The sequence below is a fragment of the Ischnura elegans genome, chromosome 9, assembly GCF_921293095.1.
Source record: "Ischnura elegans chromosome 9, ioIscEleg1.1, whole genome shotgun sequence".
NCBI lineage: Eukaryota > Metazoa > Arthropoda > Insecta > Odonata > Coenagrionidae > Ischnura > Ischnura elegans.
The window spans coordinates 2558964-2581124 of NC_060254.1; the positions used below are offsets into that span (position 1 = coordinate 2558964).

The following is a 22161-nucleotide window of genomic DNA, read 5'->3' on the forward strand; positions in this document are numbered from 1 at the left end:
GGCGAGACAAATCCATACATGCGTTCCCTTTCTTTAAAAGTAGTGGATGTGGAGTCAGAGCCGCACGAAAATCAAATTAGACAAACCGCAGCAAAAAATTCGAAGCACAAATTTTTCCATGAGTTCAAGAAAAAAAATAGGGTTCCTTGGTGCATGTGGATTGGTGGGATGTTATTTTCACGCCTACGTGATAATTTTACCGGTAGCCAGTGAAAATGTAAACTTCAATTCTTCGACTACGCACCGGTTTGCATGGAGGAAAAAGACGGGGGAAATTTTGCGGCCCCCAACTAATATTTAGAGCCTCTGTATGCAGAACATATTTGACAGTAATGGATGAATGTGCATAGCTTTCTTTGAGATGAGATTCGCATGCCATACGAAAAAATTGAAACTTCAAATAACATAGAAAAGTAAATAAAAATAGTTGCAAATGAATGTCGAATATTTTAAATCTATATTACTTCACTTTCGATCCGGTAAATTTATATTAATCTTAATTCACTCAACTGAAAACAAGGTTGTGCCCGTTATTAGACATAAGTATAAAATTGTACACAACTTATGAAATTCAATTAAAATAATAAGGTAAAAAAGCTAATTTTTAGGCTCATAGATACTTAATTGCAAATTGATCAGGCTTACTCATTTAACAGCATATTACGATTTTTAATGATAATTGTAATAAATTTAAATCATTGACGCGCAATAAACAAAATTCCTGAGGTAGCCTTCGATATTCATCTTATTTTTCCACTAAAAAATATTACGTGGGATGAATATTTACCGAAACTTGTTGTTAGAATTTTTAAATCATATTTCAAATGTTCCTTACCAACCAGTTACCAAATTACTATGATCGATGAATTACCAATTTTTGTTCATCAATTTTTACACAAATACAGAAATCTAACGAGGGGTTGCTGAGGTTACAAAAGATTGTTTAAAATTTTCATATCAAAATGATGAAAAATACAAGAAAGAGACGGAAGCAGAAGTTTAGGCCTGTTATTAAGACGGTAATACTCCAAAAGCGAAGTAAATGGATTTTTAGTTCAATAGAATACGTATATTGGCTGAAAATTCTAAACAGCTCAGCATTTTGTGCATACGAACAATAAATTACAACTCCTGCATACGATTGTAGGTTTAGACACGTGAGTGTACTGAAATCTATGATTTTAAAAATTCTCAAATAATAGGCACCCGAAGATTGCATAATACAATAATTAAAAATTATATCTCTATATTTTTACTTCATTCTTAATGCGGATGTTCTTCCATGATGTTACGTGAAAACATTACGAAATTAAACTCAGCACGTTAAATATATTATCGTGATTAATGGCTCGTCAAAAAATTGTCATTCTAATCCGACCTTCCTAGCAGAGAACTGCTTTTCCTAGGTGACGCAAAAATCGCTTGTTTTAATCAAGCAGATAATGGCCGCCACATTTTATTTGCAATAAAAACCATAATCTAATCAAAAATGTCCTCACACTAGGTGCAATAGATCTCTTATTCTTAGCAGACAACATATTGTCACATTTTTAAGTAAACAAAATAGCAGTCACACCAGTAAATTTGAAATAGTTACCAACGTAGCTGACTTAGCAAACATGTGCACTCAATGTTTTAGACAAATATCTTTGAGTTTGAAGAGAAGCTCCTTACCTTTCGCAGAGCTGGTCTTCCCCGTCTCTCCTTCGGCGCTGACCCGGTCATCCTCGGACACAGCACCTTTCAACATCTCCTTCACTGCTTCCCACTTCTTGTGCTGGCAGAAAAAGTCCTTTCGGATTCGATACTGGGACAGGAACTCCTCACGGACGTTTATGATCTCCAGCACCTTTCGCCTCCCTTCGGGACGCCTGATCATGTCAGCGTATTCTTCAGAGTCTGTGAGGTCACGGATGAGTGAGAATAGGGTTTCCAACGACACTGCACTAGAGATAGGAGTCTCATTACTCTGGTCTTCTTTGTTGATTGGTACAAGGCTCAGTGTCACCCCATTAACCACAGACTTATTGACATTGAACTGCTTCAAGTTCTCTAAAGCTAATATGGACTTCCTGCGCAAGTCTGCTTTGGTCTTTGCCTTCAGATCAATCTTTTTCCTAGCCATACGCTTAAGAACGTTGACCACATCAAAGTTTTTCTTCACGATGGCATTTTCTACCTTATCCATCGAGTTGCCAGATTTCTCATCCGCGAGGTTGGAGCGAGGTGCACCATTTGCACCCGTTCGAGAGCTACCACCACCGCTTCCTCCAGTGTCTCCATCGAACTGAAGTGCTTCATTGGTTTTGGGAGAGGAGGAAGGTTCTGATGAAGATAGCAAGAGCAGGGGTTGGGACAGGCACAGGCCTGGGAGCACAGAGGCGATGCCGCCTTGAGAATTTCGGATTTTGGCCGCCCCCACACTCAATTCTTTCCCATAAGACCCTCGAGTTCTCACCGGCGATAGGAAATCCTCACTCCCTCCGGGTTCACCGCCTCTCCCGACCCCCAGACACTCCCTCGCTTTGCCCCCGGGTCGCCCATTTCCCGTTATCTCCCCTCGCGAAACTTGTGACCCCACCCTGAGGTCTCCCTCAGACTTGCCAAGTCGCCTCCCTCTGAGCAGTCCTCCGGAATTAGGTGTCTTCCCGTTGGGAACCAACCCATTGCACAACGCCTTTGATTGTTTCGCCGACTTCGACGGCCCGCTCGTAAAATTTCCCGGCGATCTCCCGGCAAACCTGCCGAAGCACACCATAAGACCCACTCCGTTCGTCTTTGGATGATATCTCTCAATCTTTTCACCAACCTTTCTTCCACCCGGTGATCCACCGTCCATGCCGTTCACTCCGACGTCTTTAATCGTCGTTTTAGATTTGGTAACGTTTCCGACCAATGACCGCGCGTTGATATCTCCCGCGGCAGAGACTTCAACGCCTGTCATTGTCTCGCCCACCATTTCGCTGAACTTTCGCCCGACGTCTCCATTAGAATGTCTGCCGGTGACGCGGATCCTGTTCCCGCCAAGTTCCCCAGCGTCTTCCTCTCCCGAAAATTCCGATTTCATGAGCCACGCTTCGACTCTACCTCCGCCCTCCGGAGATGGCGAGGTCGCGGGCTTGGTAACTTCGCGTGCCCCGTCTCCTACCCGTATATCTCCCGCTCCTCCATTAGATGCTGCGAAATCATCTGATTTCTCTCGACTGGCCTTTTCTCCACTGATATCCGGAGGGTTCCTGGAGGAAACGACAGCTCTTCCTCTTACGGCTCCTTCCGCGTGACCAGAGGGCCTTGTGCCGTCTTTTCCGACTGCTTCTCCGCCGGATCTTCGTGACGTCTTCCATGGGCCTCTCGACGTGCTCCTCTCGTACGTTTCGTCCGCCAGAAGCAAAAAGCCCGCAGACATCTCTCATGCTGGACTTAAATCTGCTGTCTCTAGTCTCGGTACCCCACGGGTTCGCAATCAAATGTTCGATCCTTCTGACACGCTGCGTTCCTCGTCCTAATGTGCTGATTTATCAAAACTCATAATTACTGACCTTTTCTCCGAACGAAAATAGCCGTAACAACTTAAATGAGCCGGAGGCGTAGAAATATATCGAGCTATGGTAATAAATATAGAGAAACCTCGCTGATACCATCGTTCCTTCGCGGGAAAGCCATTCACACAATTTAAACTCACTATTTACTAAATTAATGGCATAAGTATGAAATCACTTTGCTAGGCCAATGCATATAGAACCGCAAAGATTCTCTCGCTGCCTTATCAGGACAGCAATGAAAGCGTTTCAATAAAACTCCCTAGTGACTCGCTGCTCAACTATCGCCGTCCGTCATCTCTACGTGCTTCTAAAGATGCTTATCGAGAGCCGATGGGAGTTTCCACCATGAAGGCAAATGAATTCATTTCCTTCCACGACTCTACTCAGCCTCACCAATAATTCAAGTTACTCCCACCCAGCTCCGAGTACTGGACCGCGCATCCCTACCGCTACTGTACCACTGGCGGAGCAAATAACTTCACCCGCGGTGACGCGTTCCTCACGCTTCCTCCTGGACGGCGGCCTTTACCTTCCTCCGCCCTTATCTCCATCGGATCTCCACCCTTTCCCATCACAGAACATGCTCCGACTACTCCCGTCCTCGCAAACACTTCAACCCTTCGCGGGCAGTGTTGTAGGTCTGTATCCCGGGTCGGCCGAGTACCATGACAACCCGCGGCGAAAGGACCACCGACCTACATGCATCTAATGCCAATGAAAGAGAAATACGGATCGCAGTAAGAGGTCACAGCCACTACCCTCGTCTCTGTGCAAATACCACACATAATCCATTTCTAAAGGCCTTAGCCTCGAGCAGCCTCTGATCAGTGATTATAAATTGTCATCTATAGCTTCTCCTCGCACAATGGAGACACCTTGGTCCAATCAGACCCAAGTTTGTTTCATTTTCATAGTTGCTTTCACTCCTTTTCTGATAGTTCAATCCACTATGTACCTATTAACGTAACTTTATTGCTTCAGCATAGCTTACAGTAATGTGTAATTAATAGGCAAGTAAATGTAAAGTTGATAGGCGTTTCGCTTAAAAATTCAAACTTGATTAGGTATTGACGACACGATCTGGAAATAAACGGCAACCAATATTTTAAAAATTATAATCCTTCACACCATAAGATTCCACGAAACGTCGTCAATATCTGGACAATAGGATATGATTTTAAAGGCACAGAGCCAAAAGTTACTCCAAAGTTGTTAAATATTCACATTTTCACTGCTTGCAATAAATTAATCTTGACACTAAAAGTCGCACGAGGCTCAGATATTATTGATACCGTTGGATGTTGCGAAATAATTTGATGCGGTAATTGGAAGAACGTTAACATTAAAATCCTTAAGGCACTCTGTGTTTTGAAGGCTTCGGCGCCAGATGGAGAAGTACACGATGTGCTTGAAAGAAGATGAAGAACCTGAAACAAAATTTATTTCAAATCATTAGAGCAGAAAATAAGAGGACACAGTGTTAGAATGGTAAAGATAAATCGACCATTAAAAATGGATATATGGGGGACTTTCAAATCAACTCTTTAAAATAATTTAGCTTAAAGTTTTGTTAATAGGTTTTTTTGGAGGTAAAAATTACCACAAAATGATTACTTATTTTATGCATTAGATATGCGCATGCATTACAGAAATTATCCTTACACTGATACTCTATCTTACTTTATCCACATTCCAAAAGTGTGATTAAGGAATGGCCAGAGGAAAGAAAATTAGGGTTTAACATTCTGTGTGACTCGGAATTTTCTAAATGATTTAGATGGAATTGAATCGTGCGAGATGGATTTTCGAAGCAGCTCAATTAGTAGATATTTGCATTTAAATTTAACTCGAATTCCACAAAAATATAAAGGACAGTGGAGGCTTAAGGAGATGAAAATTTTGACATCAGTAGCGACTGGAATGATGCTTAATTCCAGTCCATTTATTTCGATTTCGCACCATTCACAAAGCTCAAGGAATAGCACGCCTATGTGAATTCTTCCCATCTTTACTTCACAACAAAAATAACTTTTAGACGCTTTCCTGAAAAATCTCAAAATTTGAAAGCTGTTTTTATTACTTTCAAGTCCTTGAGCATAGAAAACATAAATACCACGTCTCTCCTATTTCCGAGCCCCACCGCTTCCCTTCATCACATTTATTTCTTCCTTCGTCACATCTCTATTCACCGCTAGCCGTGACTATCTCCATCTTTGGAGTCAGGTGCCCCGGAATAATCCCCAAATCCATCGCATTCAATTAGGAGGTCTCTTTTGAACGGCTTGACAGAAAAGGAAGGAGGAATTTCGCCATAAAAAATTAATGTCCCACGAGAGTCGTTCTTAGCCGAGTTCCTAGCGTGCGGCGGGCGTTTCTGTTTTGTTCCCCGGATAAACTTCACGAGTCGTCGCATCGGAATCCATCGCGCATGCGCAGTTAGCACGCAGTCTTTAAGTCGGAAACGTAGAGTGACAGCGACATCTGCTGTCGTGCCGACGGAAGTCAGGTGTCCAGGTCATCCAATCCCCTCATTTGTATCCCAGCGCTCGCGCCTTTACAATTGAAGCCATTGTGTTACGAAAACGGAATTTCGGGTAATTACCTAAATTGCAAGACTCGAGCTGTACCTCCCTTAGGGAACAAAAATAATGTTAAAAAGTAGATTCGGCATTCTCTCGGTAGTATGAGGACATGATCAAATTTGAAATATTCCATTGTGTGCTAAATTTCCACAGAGGACAAAGGATTAGTATCAGAGACTCCCGGTACTCAAAATAACGTGGAACTTCGTCCAGTATTTTCCAAATGCACCCAAGTCCTAGACATAGAAATTATACTACACGCAACTGAGGAATAAATTAGCAGAAGCCTTGATGAGGTCACCCACAGAAAAAGATTTTCAAAACAAGACTCGTGAAAATCCTAAAAGAACTCTAACGCTCAGACACTAACCTATAAAATGCAAACGATATGATATTTGTCAAATAAACCAGCGACACTGGTTAATGCAGATGCACATGGAACACGACAAAACATATTCACCTAACATTCTCACCTATCCCCATTCATGCATTGCACTTCTTTCTTCATTTCGGCGGAAGACCGCTTTATGGAAAAAATATATCGATGGATTACCCGTACAGAACACTGACGCCAGTACCATAACTTTATCATGATAATAATAAATTCTTAAAATTTCTTAATAAATCCTTAAAAACAAATCTGTATCATCTTTTGAGTGTGACTTACTTGGGTAAAGTTATACCTGAAATATTCTTAGAGTGCGATTTAACTAGTATTTACTTAGCTATTTTTTTTCATTTAACTTTGAATGGCAGATGAAACCATCATTATGTATCATTTAATGGCGGTGTTCATAAAACAATTTAAAGCTATTCCTAATGAAACCAACGCAAAAAATTAGCGTAAGATGAGAGCACTTTGAATTTACAGGAAAATAAGTGTGGCATTATTGGAACCGCGCTCTGTCGTAGTCATTTGTACCATGCACTTTTCACCACTGTTTCGTCGACTCAAACCCTGAATAATGGAAGAAGGCACTTTGGGATGAAAAATAACAGTGACGTAATAATGAAATGGAAAAGTGAACTCCGAAGAGGATATCGAGGCAGCTAGAACGCAACTCACCTCACTTACAATTGTGTCGGCGACAATTTGCAGTTAGGTCTGCAGAAGAATTATACGAGATACGGGTCAATTTGATTCATAAACACTCCAGACAGTTAGCCTAATTTTTTATTGTGTGCTTCATATAAGTTTCCGCTATTTTTTTCCATACGTCGGTTTAGACCCCCTTAATATCCTTGTACGATATGTGGCTCGATGCGGCCGAGATCATTATTACATATGATGCTTAATATACCATCACCCTTTAGTTTTCAAGTAAATGCCTTGTACTTTAAATACCCCTGACTTTCCAAGTTTTCGACATTCCTTCTACTATATGAAAATTTTAAACAATGTAGTGTGAGGAAATCATCCATCACATCCATTGTCATGCTATTCGAACAAAATAATTCGACAATTTACAAAGGTTTGATGTCTCGTAATTCATAAGATACTAGAAGAAATTCCCCCTAACCTTTCACTGCCACAGGGGAGGATCCAGAATTTCTTTCTAGGCGGGACACAAGCAAGGCCGTTTCCAGGATTTTATTCAGGGGGGCACAAGGAAACCTCGTCATACAAAACGAATGAAATGATAATGGGATGGTATTAAAAATCTAGCATATTTTTTAGGGTGCATAGGCGGATCCAGGGGGGGGCACGGGGGCACTGCCATAAGTAATCGGGCGAAAAAATATAACTTACTAAAATTTGATTCTACTTCTTTAAGCCCATTACAATCTAGCTTTCTTTACAAGGCAGGCTGCTTGACGCTGTATAAAGCTTTTTCGAAGTCGCAAAGAGTCAATGCGACTGAATTCCTATATCCTTCAGAATTTAGCATCAGAAATATAATTTACAATATTTTATACAGGCAGTGTTTTAGATTTTCCCTCACGATCACCCAATTGGGAACTTAAAATCAAGTTATTGGCTAAAAAAAACTTACAGATTTCACTCACACACCATTTTATATATAGAATCCACAAAATGATCACGTAATTGATTAGCACGAGGTGGAAAGGTTGAATTGTTTTGAATGTAACCAACCTCGTTATGAACCCCTTTCCGCATAGCCTTGCTCAGGGCCGGATTTACCCAAAGTTACGCTATAGGCACCTCTCCATTGAGCTCCCCTCATCACTTGAGCCCCTCCTCCTCCCTCCCAGAGTTTTATGATAAGGCATAGCCACTCGAATGAGGTAAGGTTCGGAAAAAAGGAATAAACACATATATGGCTGACAGCAGGCCCGTCGCGAGGGCGGGGTAACCAGGGCATTTTGCCCTGGGCGCAGCAAGTTGGGGGCACACAGTGTTCGCCGACGAAAAAAAAATTTAAATATCCTTGTATGTTTTACTTTCATAATCGATAAAATATCTTTATTACGAAAAAATGTTTTCAATTATATTTTCAACTCTCCCGATTGCAGATATATCAATGTTATGGGGCGGGGGGGGGGGGGGGGGGGGCGCACGATCCCAGTTCGCCCCGGGCGCCAGATCAGCTAGCGACGGGCCTGGCTGACAGCATAAATCTATGCTTGAATTTTTACGCAGGGAAAACATAGACAATTCAATTAAATAAAACAGATATTCGCAAAGTCAAAACTTATGCTTTGGAAAGAAATTCCTTAAGTTACCAGACATAATTAAAGGTCCATCATACACGCTCCTCAGATCTAAACAGGTAATAATACTTCAATGGAAATGAAATACGGATACAATATAATAATACAACAGCGGAATGTGTACATGGCAAAAAGGAAACCAGAGAGAATCTTTTCTTGGTAACCACACAAAACACAACTGAATAAAGATGATTATGATCTCACGACAAAACACGAAGATAGAGACCGAGATAGCACATATTATTGTTAATTACTGATGCTAGAGATATGAAACTACCGCATTTGAAATAATATCGCTTTCAGAAACATCGTTAAATATTCACTTCCGTCACACACCTTTAGAATTTATTTTCGAGAATATTTTGCCTTTTAGCAAATATTAGGTGCCACAGTTTCATGATGCTATTTCTACAACTATGTGAATTTTGCCTAGAAAAAAATTTAAAATGGTAGACCATAACCTGCAATTTTCATTTTAGAAATTTCGTGGTGATACGTTAAAAATGTGAAAAGATTAGCTGATAGGAGAACTGAGTGGAGAGCTGCGTCAAACCAATCCAAGGATTGTTGACCAGTGATGATGATGATGATGACGTTCAAAAAAAGGTATTGAAAAAAATTTTCATGCGGTGTGAGATGGAAGCGGAGACATTACTTAACGTAAACCATGCTTTCCTTATATCTATTATTTACGTGTGTAGAGACACATTTTCACCCCCAGGAACTTTTTTCCTCGAAGAGTACTTAAAATTGCACCCCCATACAACGCAGTGGTTCACCATTCTTCTTCTAAAAAGCACCAAAAGCAGTAAAAGTAGCCTCTCTAATACACGGGTATTAATGGCACACGAGTAGCGGTCGGTGAAAGCAAGATGGCCAGTTGCGCAAAATTGTTCTGCCGGCCGGCTTCAGCGCCACCGTGAGGAAAACATAGGGACTGCCAATCTAGTAGTATATATCTGTGGTCCACACCTACCCTTTTTTTAGCTTTCACTTGTCTTTAACAACCTCTTCATTCCACCCTTCATTTTCCTCATGCCGCTAGAACATCCTTTTTTCCCCACCACCTCAAATAATGAATTTCAACTGAAAATGCCGTTGTAACAATAATAACTTGAGTGGTAATATTGCAATGTCTTCATCAATTAGTACTCTTTTCCAACGAGATCCGGCTTGCATGTGACACCCTTAACCGTGACCCAGCATGCAATACATGGAGACCAGCCCTAAGGAAAATCCGATTGGCCTCCTCCCGCTGATCACGTGACCCCTTCCACCCGATAAGGATTATATAAGCTGGAGAACTTAATCCACTCGCCATCAGCCCTGAAGATGGAACACGAGTCGAGTTCCGAAACGTCGGCAGAATGGTGAGAGGCCACCCGGATGGAAGCCCGAATAGCCTTCTTTGACTAGTAGGTACTCTCAATTTTACACACGAAATTTGCACTCTTTCCCACCTTCCCGTTACCCGACATCCTTCAATAAGAGTTTTCAGCATCCCCTCCAAAACAAAAGAACACGCTTTAACCACGCCCTCAGCATCTCCTCTATCCCTTCTGTAAGTTACCACCCCACATTCACCACGTCTACAACTTCCCAGTTCATTTTTCGCTCCTAATTAGTTTATATTTGCTCCACGAGCTCTCGAAAACTGACTTCTACAAACACTTATAAATGAGGCATTCGAGTCCACACGGGTCGGAAACTGGAATAAGTTATAGTCAAATTACACACTCTAACTCTGTCATTATATAGAAATGGTTACTTAAATATTTGAATGCTCAGTGATTGCTGATGGATGGAGAATGGTAGGTACACTCTGAGATTCTCACGGCGATTTCAATTTTCAGTCCATCCTTATGAAACGACATTGCTCGAGCTACATGTAAAAGAGAGTGATTTATTCGCGATGACAAGCTAAATCAGCTTCATCCGCCACAAAACATGGATAATCAACAGGTTTTTTCTTCGCAGTAGATAGTCATCGAATGGACAAATGACATCGACATTCCGAATGATGCAAACAATGGAAATCGATGTTATAAATTGAAATTTTAATAAGCCGAGAATAAAGGATAACATAGGAGCAGGTGATATGAGAGCTTTACGAAAAGCATCCAGACGACTGCTAATATTGCCGTAATATTACTGTAATATCTTTTTTTTGCGCATATACGTGTGATGGATTATATATAGTTACTCAGGGATCTACCTAAGACACATTTTTTATTTTCATCGATAGTCGTTATTGATAAAGTTATATAATTGGTCCGCGCAGAATGTATATGTTTCATGTTGTACTCATATATTTTGACGTATTGTTTGATTTTAAGTTGCAAAGAACTACGAATCTAATTTTCTCATTGGCCCTTAAATAGTACACAAAAAAATGAACTATAAATAATAACATCAGCAGAATACGGCGCAATCCGCAGGAAATAACCCAATCGGACGTTCTGCACAGTCTGGCGATCTCAGCGATTCTCCAAGCTGTACAGTATTCAAAGTATAAAATTAAGCATTGACAAGATCAGCTTTAAAATATGCATACTTCCCATTCCGTTGAAACACAAGCACCTACTCCATTCAAGCGTGGAAATTTGCTTGACATGAGTCGGCGAATTTTCAATTTATAGTCGAGGCATGCCATTCACAACGGTTATACCACAAGTATTTGCTGGTGGAGAACAGTGTTTCACATGAACACGGTATTTTAGAAAGGGAGCGATAAAAAAGTGCATTTCGAACTCTAAAGACATGCAATCATTAAAAACCTAACAACAGGTTTTCAATAGGGTGGCCACTTTGTAAAGACTTTTAATGGGTATTTCATGAGGCGGACAATGGACCCAAAGGCAAGGGAGTCACTTTCTCTTTACGTCTGCGTAAGTGAGTGAAGGGCAGGTCTCGGGCGCGCGCCGCTTGTTACGGCACCAAAAACAAAGACACCTCAAAGAACCGCAAGGGCGGTAAACTGGTGGGAAATAATAATTGGTATTAAAAAGGCAAAATGAGAGCCATTGGATAGAAAGGATAAGAACGTGAACGGTGCAAATCATCCATAAATAACGAAAACATTTGACGAGAAAAGTCCTATGGAGTGAAGCGGAAACAAAAGTCAGGGGAAAAGATTTCAAGAAAATACTTTTTAGTGAGAAAATGTAACATTTATTAAACCAAAATTGAATTAACTTTCATTTAATGATAACAAGAGTGAGCTTCTGTATAAGTTACTTCATTTACAAAAAATATACCTTAAAGTTGGCTACGAGGAATGACGTACGGTTGAATACTATTTTCAGAGAAGAGAGCCACATTTTGAAAAGAGATATGTAGTAGAATTAAGAAGATATTAATGTTAATTTATTGCACCATTAAGATTAATACTACGAAAATTCTCAGAGAATTAGATAATAGGCATTGATTTTTTTAGAAGTCTTATTTCCAAGAATAATATAACAATAAGTTCCACATTTAGCCGTGAATAACTAATTTAACTTAAAAAAAACTATTTTAAAATTATACAAGCATAAACCAAAGATATAAGTAAATTGAGAAAAAAAGGCTGAACTGACTAACGCAGATCCCACAAAATGTAAAAGATCAAAGTGAGAAATTACTTCGAGTTGAGAAAACAAATCATAGGTGACACATAACCCAAATTTGGCTCTTGAAGGCCGCGTGTAATGGAATAAATGAACTCATTCATTACAATTAGCAACGGAAACTTCCAGCATAATTCTTCTTTCTTTGCGACCGACACTTTGCATTGTTACACCTTGCATTGGCATACTACATTAATTACTAACCGTGGGCGAGTTTTGGCTCTCCATGTGAGCGTTTTTGAGTCCCTTGGGTTGCGTTGATCAATTTACCATTGGTTGGACTCACACCACCCGCACGAACGTGCACGAATTATTTTTTGATATTGTCTTGATTTTGTGCTTGCATAATTTTAAAATTTTAAAAGTGTATCTTTTTATGACCGTAATAACCGATAACGGTTTTGTTTCTGAGAGTAAAAACTTACGTTGAGAAGTGAAAAGTATCACTCTCGAGGAAATCGGAACGTTCATTGATGAAAGAATAAGAATAACAGCAATTGCACCAATTAATAATTAAACGGCAATATCGGCCATTTTACTGATTATTCGAAGAGAGCGATTTTGCCAATATGTCAGCGTTGATATGATGCATCATTCCTCCTCAACCAGTATGTCCTTTAAGTTGTACAGTAGGCGTGATTCATCACCTGTATGCTCAATGTATAAAGAATTTACGCTGGTTAACCTGGGTTCTTCGGATTCATATGAGTGACTAAATTCCAGGAAAGTTAGACGAAAGTTGATTCTTGACTCCGTTAACCTTCAGAGTGGATGCATATAGAGTTTTAGGGGGATCAGGTTGGTGGGGTAGAGAGTGTGTTGGCTTCCCTCCCAGTGAGTCCGGGTTCAAATACCGGCCGTGGCAGAGATTTCTCAAAGACTGCTCGATCCTTAATTGAGTTATCTGTGGAGGGCATTTCAAGTACAACACTCCGTCCGTCGAATGGTACGCTGAGCCGTGGTCCCCAAAGCTCCTTTCGTTCAAGAGCAGGCCAATGGCTAACGACGCCGGGTTTCTCTCCACCCTTCATCCTAACCATTCTCTCCTCATCCTAACCTCATGGCTCGAAAGACCCCAAATGTCGGTCGCCTCCCTCAAATACCTCAAATACTAATAAAGGTTCGGTTCACGAGACCATTCCGAAATTGGAACGAACGTATTTACAGCGGGTGCTGTATGGAACACATCGGATCAGTTCCAAATTGTATTTGCGTCATGTAGTTTCGTTCTACTCTTTCTCGAAGGTTGTCGATTTTGTCTTTGGGATTTTTAAAAAATCCAGAGAGAGAGTTACTTATTAATTTTTGTTTTGGTGAATACATCTTGTGAATACTGCGTTGATTCTCCTTATCTTGCTTATTGTCATAAAAATCTGCGTGCCCAACATTTCGAAAATTCAGATCAAAAGCTTATTTAACATAAAAAATGTCTTAGTTCCCATTATGCCATTTTCAGGTAAAACTGACATTTTTTTAAATAATGATAGAGATTTTTTACCATACACAGGGGGAAACTGCGTATTCCTACATTTATACTCTCAAGGCGCTGATCGAATCTTCTGAAGATAATTTGGCTTTGGTAAGACTTCCAAGATACACAGTATGAGAAAACGATAGATGATCCGTCTTACCAAATGCGTAACTGTAAGAGTGAAACGATAACAATCACCTCTAGACCGCTTACAATTGGATGATAAAAATGATGACCAATTAACAAGCCATTGGAAATTTCGTTAACAATTGGAATATTCCTAGCAATATAGCGATTTATCGGAGATATCGCCTGTATATCAATCGAAACTACTTTATCATGACATTCCATGCACGACAATATGTTATCCGCGCAGTGGGATACCGAGTCAGCAGACATACTTTAATTGGGAGTACATCTAATAGTGGGAATAAATAGAGGCGGGATGTTGAAGTTTCTCAGTGGGTGGCCGCACTCGGCTACCTTTCCACCCTTCCCTCCCACCCCCCTCCCCCCCCCCACCCGTGGTCTTTACGACGCGAAGTATCATTTCTTTCTCGGGGCGCACTGGGCTCCATTCCAATTGGCAGTCGCTCCACGCCACCAGCCGAGACATCGATCCAGATCGTCGCGCGCGCCGACGCCACCCAGTTTGGGAGTGTACAAAATGTACTGGAGAACGGAATGTTCGAGTACGCAGACGAAATCCTAGCACAAAAACCGACACTTTGATATCCGTAAGTGGGTCGGGACGTAATTTTTATCCATGGGCGGCGACGTTCCCCCGTAAAAGGCGAATTCCCCCTTTAAAAAAGTGAAAGACAGTGGTGTGGCCAAGGGGGAGGTTCAGGGGGTCCGGATCCCCCTCGAAATATAAAAACACAATTATTTTCCTTCATAAAAGAAAACAAAATATTGAAAAATCATGAATTTACAAAATATTTCTTTAACAAATGAAGTTATTTCGATTCTGAAAAGGGTTAAGATTAGTTTAAAACCCATTAATTAGTACTCTGTTTTCAAAATTTTTCTCCCCTGGTTTTGGACCCCCCGAACAAAATTCTTGGCTACGCCACTAGTGAAAGAAAACATTTACGCTAGCGATTTCTAACGATTCAAACTATACAGTTCAATTTACAATTGATTTATATTTTTAGTTCTTCTGAAGCCTTAGTGAACGTGCCCACAATTGTATTCTTGTCTACCATAAATGTTTGCGGTTATATTTCAAAACCCAAAAATAATTTTGAGACAAATAGGCATGCAAATCGCAAGTTAGTGACTTGAAATTAAAGAAAACTCGCTCATAAGATGCGCGGGTGTTCGGGCCGGTCGGCGAAAATGCACTTTACAGTGCAGGCCCTGGCGTGGCCAAATTCCCAGACAGGGCCGCCCGTCCCCTGGTCTGTCCGCCCCTGGTACTGGGTATCCGAGTATGGTCAACAACAGGTAGCCTGGTCGCCCGAATAAGAAGTAAACGAAATGTGAAACTGCAGGTCTTCATCCATAAATGATTCACTGCATAGAGCTCTTCTTAGGTTATAAGACATAAACACAAAAAATAAACCAGGAAAAATGCTTGCCCTCCTGCACGTAGGCATTGAAGGGTCTGGGGGGTCTTCTCAGGCCTCACCCGAATTTTTTTAATTAGTGGCAGCTACCCGCGGTGTATCCCCGTAGGCGACAACTAGCCTACACAGGGGTAATTACCCCCTCATTTACTCTCGAATATTGAAAGCATTAAACCGATATTTGGGTCTCAGATCTGAAATTTGCTCAAAATTGGATAAAATTAAGTGCTGGAAATAAAGAAATAAAACTTTGTAATGTTCACTATTAATTAATTATGGGCACGACCCGGGTTTCGTGACTTGGTAACATCGTCAGGTCAATCAGTCATCTGACGTTGTAACCAAGTTACGAAACCCGGGTCGTGCCCATTATTAAATAATAGTTAACATTACAAAGTTTTATTCCTTTATTTCCAACATGGAGAGTTTTGACAAAGTAAAGCCTGAAGTCATCAAAATAAGTACTGCCGCCATAGACGAAATGTTAAAAAAATTTCAAAAACTCATCATGATTTTGGAAACAAACGCCAATTCGAGACCAATCCATTGCAATTGCGGTCGTTTCGGGGAAAACCAATGATGGCTTTCCATTCCAGCATACAAACGATATTAATAACTTAACTGATAGTTTACCGGTGCTGTGCATTATTGTACGATACCGGAGATATATAAAGATTAAGAAATTATTATGTGGAAATATATTCCCTCCTCAGGTGTTAACGTAAAGATGATTGTACAATTGGTTTGTCATTATTGCTAGCACAGAATACCCGAGAATAGTGTGTTATGATTCTTTGATATGTGGACATTAGTACGCATAAATTAAGAGCGAATTATTAAGGTTTTCTTCTTAGATAATAGAGAATTAAGTTTTTGTATAAATTAATACCTAATATAAATAACATTCGGATTTTAATATGAGCAGTGTCACACAAATATTAAACAACTAAATAGAAATATATCAACGGTCATGAATCCTTGGATTGGTTTGACGTAGCTCTCCTTTTATCTCAAATCGGTGAATCTTTCAAAGATCTACACAATGGGGTCGCTCGCTACGACCCGAAACCGTAATACATGAGATAATTCGGAAGATGGATGGGAGATATAACGAAAAAGAGGTCTTCTTGATTCTATCGCTTTCTCATAACTTAAAAATGAAAAAATTGCACAGTTGCCATATCGAAAATTCATTTTAGTTCCGGTTTGTATACTAGTCATACCCTATCCATTACCAAAAGAATCGTTCGTTGGAGAGTTAATGATGACCAAGCACTTGAGACGGATGCCAGAGGCCGAGAAACAGTGGAGAAGCAGTGAGCCGCATGGCATGAGTCGGTGACGTCACGAACTTACCAGTGACAGTCGAAGTTCCGCCGCAAACAGCTCGAGAAGTAGAGGGCGGATCGAAAACAGAAAAAAATACGGGTATCTTCATTTTTCGATTTCTATCGCAATCGACAATAATGAAAAATAGTCCTTTCTTCTGCTACACGTCATTCATCACGTATCTCAATCGTGGCTTTCATCTTCCGTTCTTCCTCCCACCTCCAAATTTTGTAAAAATATAAAATGAACTACTTCTAAATAAAACCACTTCAATACTCACAAGGGGAGACCACATACTTTGCTCCGCCTTTTTCAATGCCGTATTGTTTATGGCATTCGGATGGCGAACACATCTATGAACTGATAGCGGTTCCATTGAATGGGCCTTAGTTTGGCTGTAATTAATTAATTTCCGAGTGGTACTTTTCACCAGCCATATATAATTTCAAAATTTCACATTACTTATCAAGCAGGTCAGGTGGGGTAGTGGAAGTATATTAGCCTCCCATCCGGGGGGCCAGGGTTCGGGGCTTCGTCATGATAGTTTATTTTGTTGTCTTCATTGTGATCATACGGCGTGAAGTTTTTCATTAATTTTAATTGCAGCAAGCATAGACGTGAGACAATTTTTTTATCATCATAATGGCGTTTAGGTATTTAAGCAGTGCCATTTCAATCGCGGAGAAATGAAGGCTACACTTGCTACTCTCCTCAAAAACATACCGAAAGATCAACGGGGGCCTATAACGCTGGACTTTTTTTTCTAAGAAATGACATTTGTCGGTGGGCCCCTTGTTATTATATTGGAAGGGCTACGAAAGATTTTGGGAAGCGGCGAGCACAAGACACATTTGGCGTAATTGCTGCTTTTAATCCTCTAGCGAGCGCGACTTATTTTTACACGACCGGGCGAATGGCGTACTTTGCCCATGATGTGTGCATATACGATAACACTCGATTTTTGTTAAAATTAATCTTTATTTGCAGAAATTAGTTCAATCTTGTACATTTATAGCTGCTACAATTATAAAGGTACCGGTGGTACACGGCCGGCCGCGCGGCGTAATTTATACGCCACGGGTGACGGGTTCCTCTTCTGATCTAAAATAAATAGCTACAATACCTCGAACTTTGAGAACTCGAAATATAGACAGTCAAAGTACATTGTAGGAATACACGAAAACTTTCTAACCCAGAATGAACGTACAATGATGAAATCCTTGGTTTTCGAAGATTGACGTATTTTATACGCCACCACGCCCGGTCCAGGGTTATCAAATTTTATTTCATCCTATTTGCTAATTGAAATTGTATTTCTGAATGGTTCTTTTAGCACATAGGTACTGTGTAAGTAAAGTGGAGTAAACCCTTTGGAGTAAAGTGAATTACAAGTGCTTGAGAAATATGGCATTTTGTTGTGTTGTGTTCTTATTAATTACACGGCGGGTCCGGGACGACATCACCACCAAAGTGTTCCAGATTTGGATGATATTTTGGATTTTTTTCCAATGGGGAGATGTTCTTGTGCACCCTAAAATGTGGTGGACTAAATCGTCCGGCCGTTTACATTTCGGGCAATTCAGGTCTTTAACAATTCCTATTGACCCACCTGCTAAGCAATGCGAAATTTTGGAATTATATACGGCTTGTGAAAAATACCGCATTAAAATTAATTAATTACAGCCAAACTAAGGCCCATTCAACGGAACCACTACTAGTTCAGGGATGTGTTCACCATTCCGAAGGCCATAAAAAATACGGCATTGAAAAAGGCGGAGCAAGGTGCGTGGTCTCCCTTTGTCAGATAAATGTGATGGCGTTATAAATCAGGTTAACAGCCGCTCTCTTTTATAACTATTAATGTGTTATTGTTGACTGATTGTGGAAGTGTGGGCTTGGATTTCAACTTTTAATTCGAATTAAAAAACGATGAAAGTATTAATATCATGGTAGCCGTTGTAAGTTTTCAGTAGGAATTAAATTGCATTGTGCATCATTTTGTCAACGAGTAATAGCGGTAGCAGAACAGGAGAGTTAACGGCGAAAAATAAGTTCAGCTACGGCAATCGGTGTTGAAGAATTTGCGGAAGTTTTTACGCCATTTTAACTGCGAGTTTACATGCCAGGGAAAACAATCTTATATGGTTAAGATTCATGAGCAATATAAAAGTTTCAGTTCAAGAGATAAGATGGAGATTACAATTATTTTTTGTCGCCTTATTAGTCCTTCCAACAACAGAGCACTAAGATTCAACATTATAGCGAGCTTTTTAAAGTGTTTTTCACCAAAGTTATTCAAAATTATATTGCCTGATGACTTTGTCCTAGAAAGTTCAGGAACGAACACCACAAACTAATTAACTAGCTTTCTACCTGGGTTTTTAAAAATCAGTTCCATTGAGTGACCACTGATTTAAAAGCGATCGAAATATTGATCTTGAAAACTCCGACGAGTTGCTCAGAGGAACAGAAACTGGTTGCAGGAGCAATTACTCAGAACACAGACAAGTGCTCAGGAAATGCGATTTTTGAAGATAGCTAATGTGTTTGCTGAGAAGATCGTTTTATACCAGCATTAAATTTTATAAATTCCCTTCTTGTGGAGGAAGCTCAATATCTGAATGAGGATACTTAACCTGCATTGGGTCTAAGTGAGGATTACTTCAATTACTGAGGAGAGAGATCTGCGAAAACAGGATGTAAGCACTCATGCCTCCGTGACTTCTTCTTTCAGAGGCAATGGTCAAAGGTGTGATATAAAGATGCAAACTTGAGATTCTATTTCCTCCTCACCTTAAATGTTAACCACTTCGACAAGCAATCCCAAATGAAAATATACGCATCGGTTATAAAAGGAAGTCTTCATATCCAGTGAAATACACTTGGACAGCAATTTAAAAGGAAACTTTGAGTCTGTCTCCAGCATTTACGATTGATGAGAACCTTAATATTACTTCGCATAGTAAAAAATGAGGAAACGGTTGTACAAACGAGTAAGTGAAACAATCTTAAATAAATGAAAGCGAAAACTTTGTTATTCCACATAAAATTTATTTGCTACCGGTTCCGACTTACAAGATCATCCTCAAGCAAAAATCGCGAAAATTCTGACAAATAATATTAAGGCACAAAAAACTCCAAGTCGAATGTTATTCGAAACCGGTCGAAAATAAATTTTATGCGTTTCGCTTTCATGTGCTTAAAATACAAATAGGTGCACATTCACAAATTCTCGCCTAACATATTCAATTAAAACAATATAACTCAGACGCCAAATAAGTAATTAAGAAATTTATAGAATGAAACCCTATCCTAAAACATCTTCACAACCTCGTGATGACTTAATCTGTTTCAGAACTTAAAAATAAATATGATGGAATGATAAGCTGTTGTGAGAAGGAAACTTTTTTGAAATTTTTAAATATCAATGTTAAAACCTGACTGGTTTCAGAAATGCAAAGTCAATGAAGTCTCTTGATGATGGCATAGTAGCAATGAAACCGGTTAGTTTGGAATAAAGAGGAAAGCATCAATTGCTTCCTTAATCCACAGCACACCGCTTTTAAGTAGTGGGTAGGGGAAACTAGGACACGTACAGTGTACATTGTACGTCGTACACACACGGGGTAAGTTTGACATCGGTCGTGTCTCTAAATACGTAGAGGTGAGCGCATCACAATGTTCTCTCTTGTTTCCCAATATCATCCCAGTTATATTGACATCAAAGTATTCTCAATGATGTATCCTTCCGAGTTATTTTTCCAGCTTGTACAGCGATAAGCGTCTCAGGTTGAGGAGATTTTTATTCTTTAGGGAAGAAAGTATTTTTTAGCATTTATCGGAATAAATAAGTAGGTCTAATGTCTTACAATATGCACTTATTAGTGAATTCAATTGAAAGAGTAATTAACTCCACATCATTTTGCATAGTTTAATAATTGAAACATATATGAACATGCTGTTAGTTTGAGTTAAGACGAAAAATGACGGGGCCAGGTTTACACATTTACCGGGGGCTAGTTTACGCAATGTCGGATTCAGCACATATAATTTTGAAGTTCCGCCATGCATATAAGATACAATGCGCAATTACTGTAATGATTGTACACATACATTACATACTCATCATTTTTCAAACACTTGCATTGTGTGAGGTTAATTATAAGCACGAGTGACAATGTTCTTAAAAGTTTCCTAGGCGAATAGTTTACAGAAAAATGTATAACCTAAGATACATTCACTCTATTTTTAAAGAGCTCTATTAAGAGCGTGATGATTTTATGAGTTGCTAAGCAGTGTAGTAACTATGGGGGGAATGAGGGGGATAGATCCCCACCCCCAAAGCCTCAGAGAAATAAAAAAATATTCAAAACCATTGTCTTGTTTTGACGTATAATAACTGCATCTGCTTAAAGTTAATTTTTTTAGAGTCAAAATGATGCAAAATGTATCTCCTGTCATTTCATTTTAAAAAAACCCATATCCTCCAAGGGGGTGGGGGGGAGTCGCCACCCCCTCCCCCTCTCATCCCCCCCCAAAGCATATTCCTAACTACGCCACCGGCTATAAGCATAAACACATAATTAATGAGAGGGCATAGTAGCACTTATATAATGTGGGAAGACCTTATTTCACAGTAGCACGGCACGTATGAACTTCAGCCTGTTGCAGTTGTTGCTGTCGGCGGTTCAAAAGTGTCTCAAATGCTTGAGAAGACCTTATTCATTGGAATCACAGACTTGGTACGGGCGTATTGGAATGCGAGTGTACTCTTAAAGGTATTCATGCACTCATTTTGCACTCACGTTACAATGAAGGTTCACAAGTACAGATGACTCGATATATTAGGGACTCCCCTACTACACTTCTCTATTTTCGTCATCTCACCTTTCTATTCTGGTGTTTTCATTAATCAAGTTCGTTTCTCGTCGACTCATCACTCTTGACACCTAACCCCATACCTTTCACAGAGTTTTCTTTACAATAGACCAATCTGCGTCGCTTTATTTACTCCTCCACGCCACACAGACATTATTCATACCTTTTCAGTTCCAGGAACCGAAGTTTAGACTCAGTTTTGAATAAAAAAAACTGTCAAAGACCACCACACCCTCTGGAAAACGCAACGTCTTAACTTCGATGGAAGATGTTCTAGGAAACAAGATGGGATGAATAAGAAATGCCCTCTGGTACTAAGATTCGTCGCCCAAACGCCATATGGCAGTATGAAAATACCATGGCTAATTTCCGAATGAGTACAGCTGATTCAGGCGTTATACTTATCGTGGAAGTTCGACACATTGAAATGAAAGGTAGTTGCAATTTTCCACAGTAATTTTATTCGTACGACGCGTTTCGGCTCACGGAGCCATCATCTGGTACAAG

At 40.0% G+C, this 22161-nt stretch overlaps 1 protein-coding gene across 1 annotated transcript in view; it reads right to left on the reverse strand.

The window, feature by feature from the left end:
• Positions 1–1627: 1627 nt before the first annotated feature.
• The window catches only part of LOC124165852 (uncharacterized transmembrane protein DDB_G0289901-like), a 46951-nt gene continuing 26417 nt past the window's right edge, over positions 1628–22161 (reverse strand). The window contains exon 2 of the mRNA XM_046543378.1: positions 1628–4969. Within this exon, the coding sequence (XP_046399334.1) occupies positions 1628–3406 (1779 nt within the window). The 5' untranslated portion in view covers positions 3407–4969. The remainder of the gene's footprint in view (positions 4970–22161) is intronic.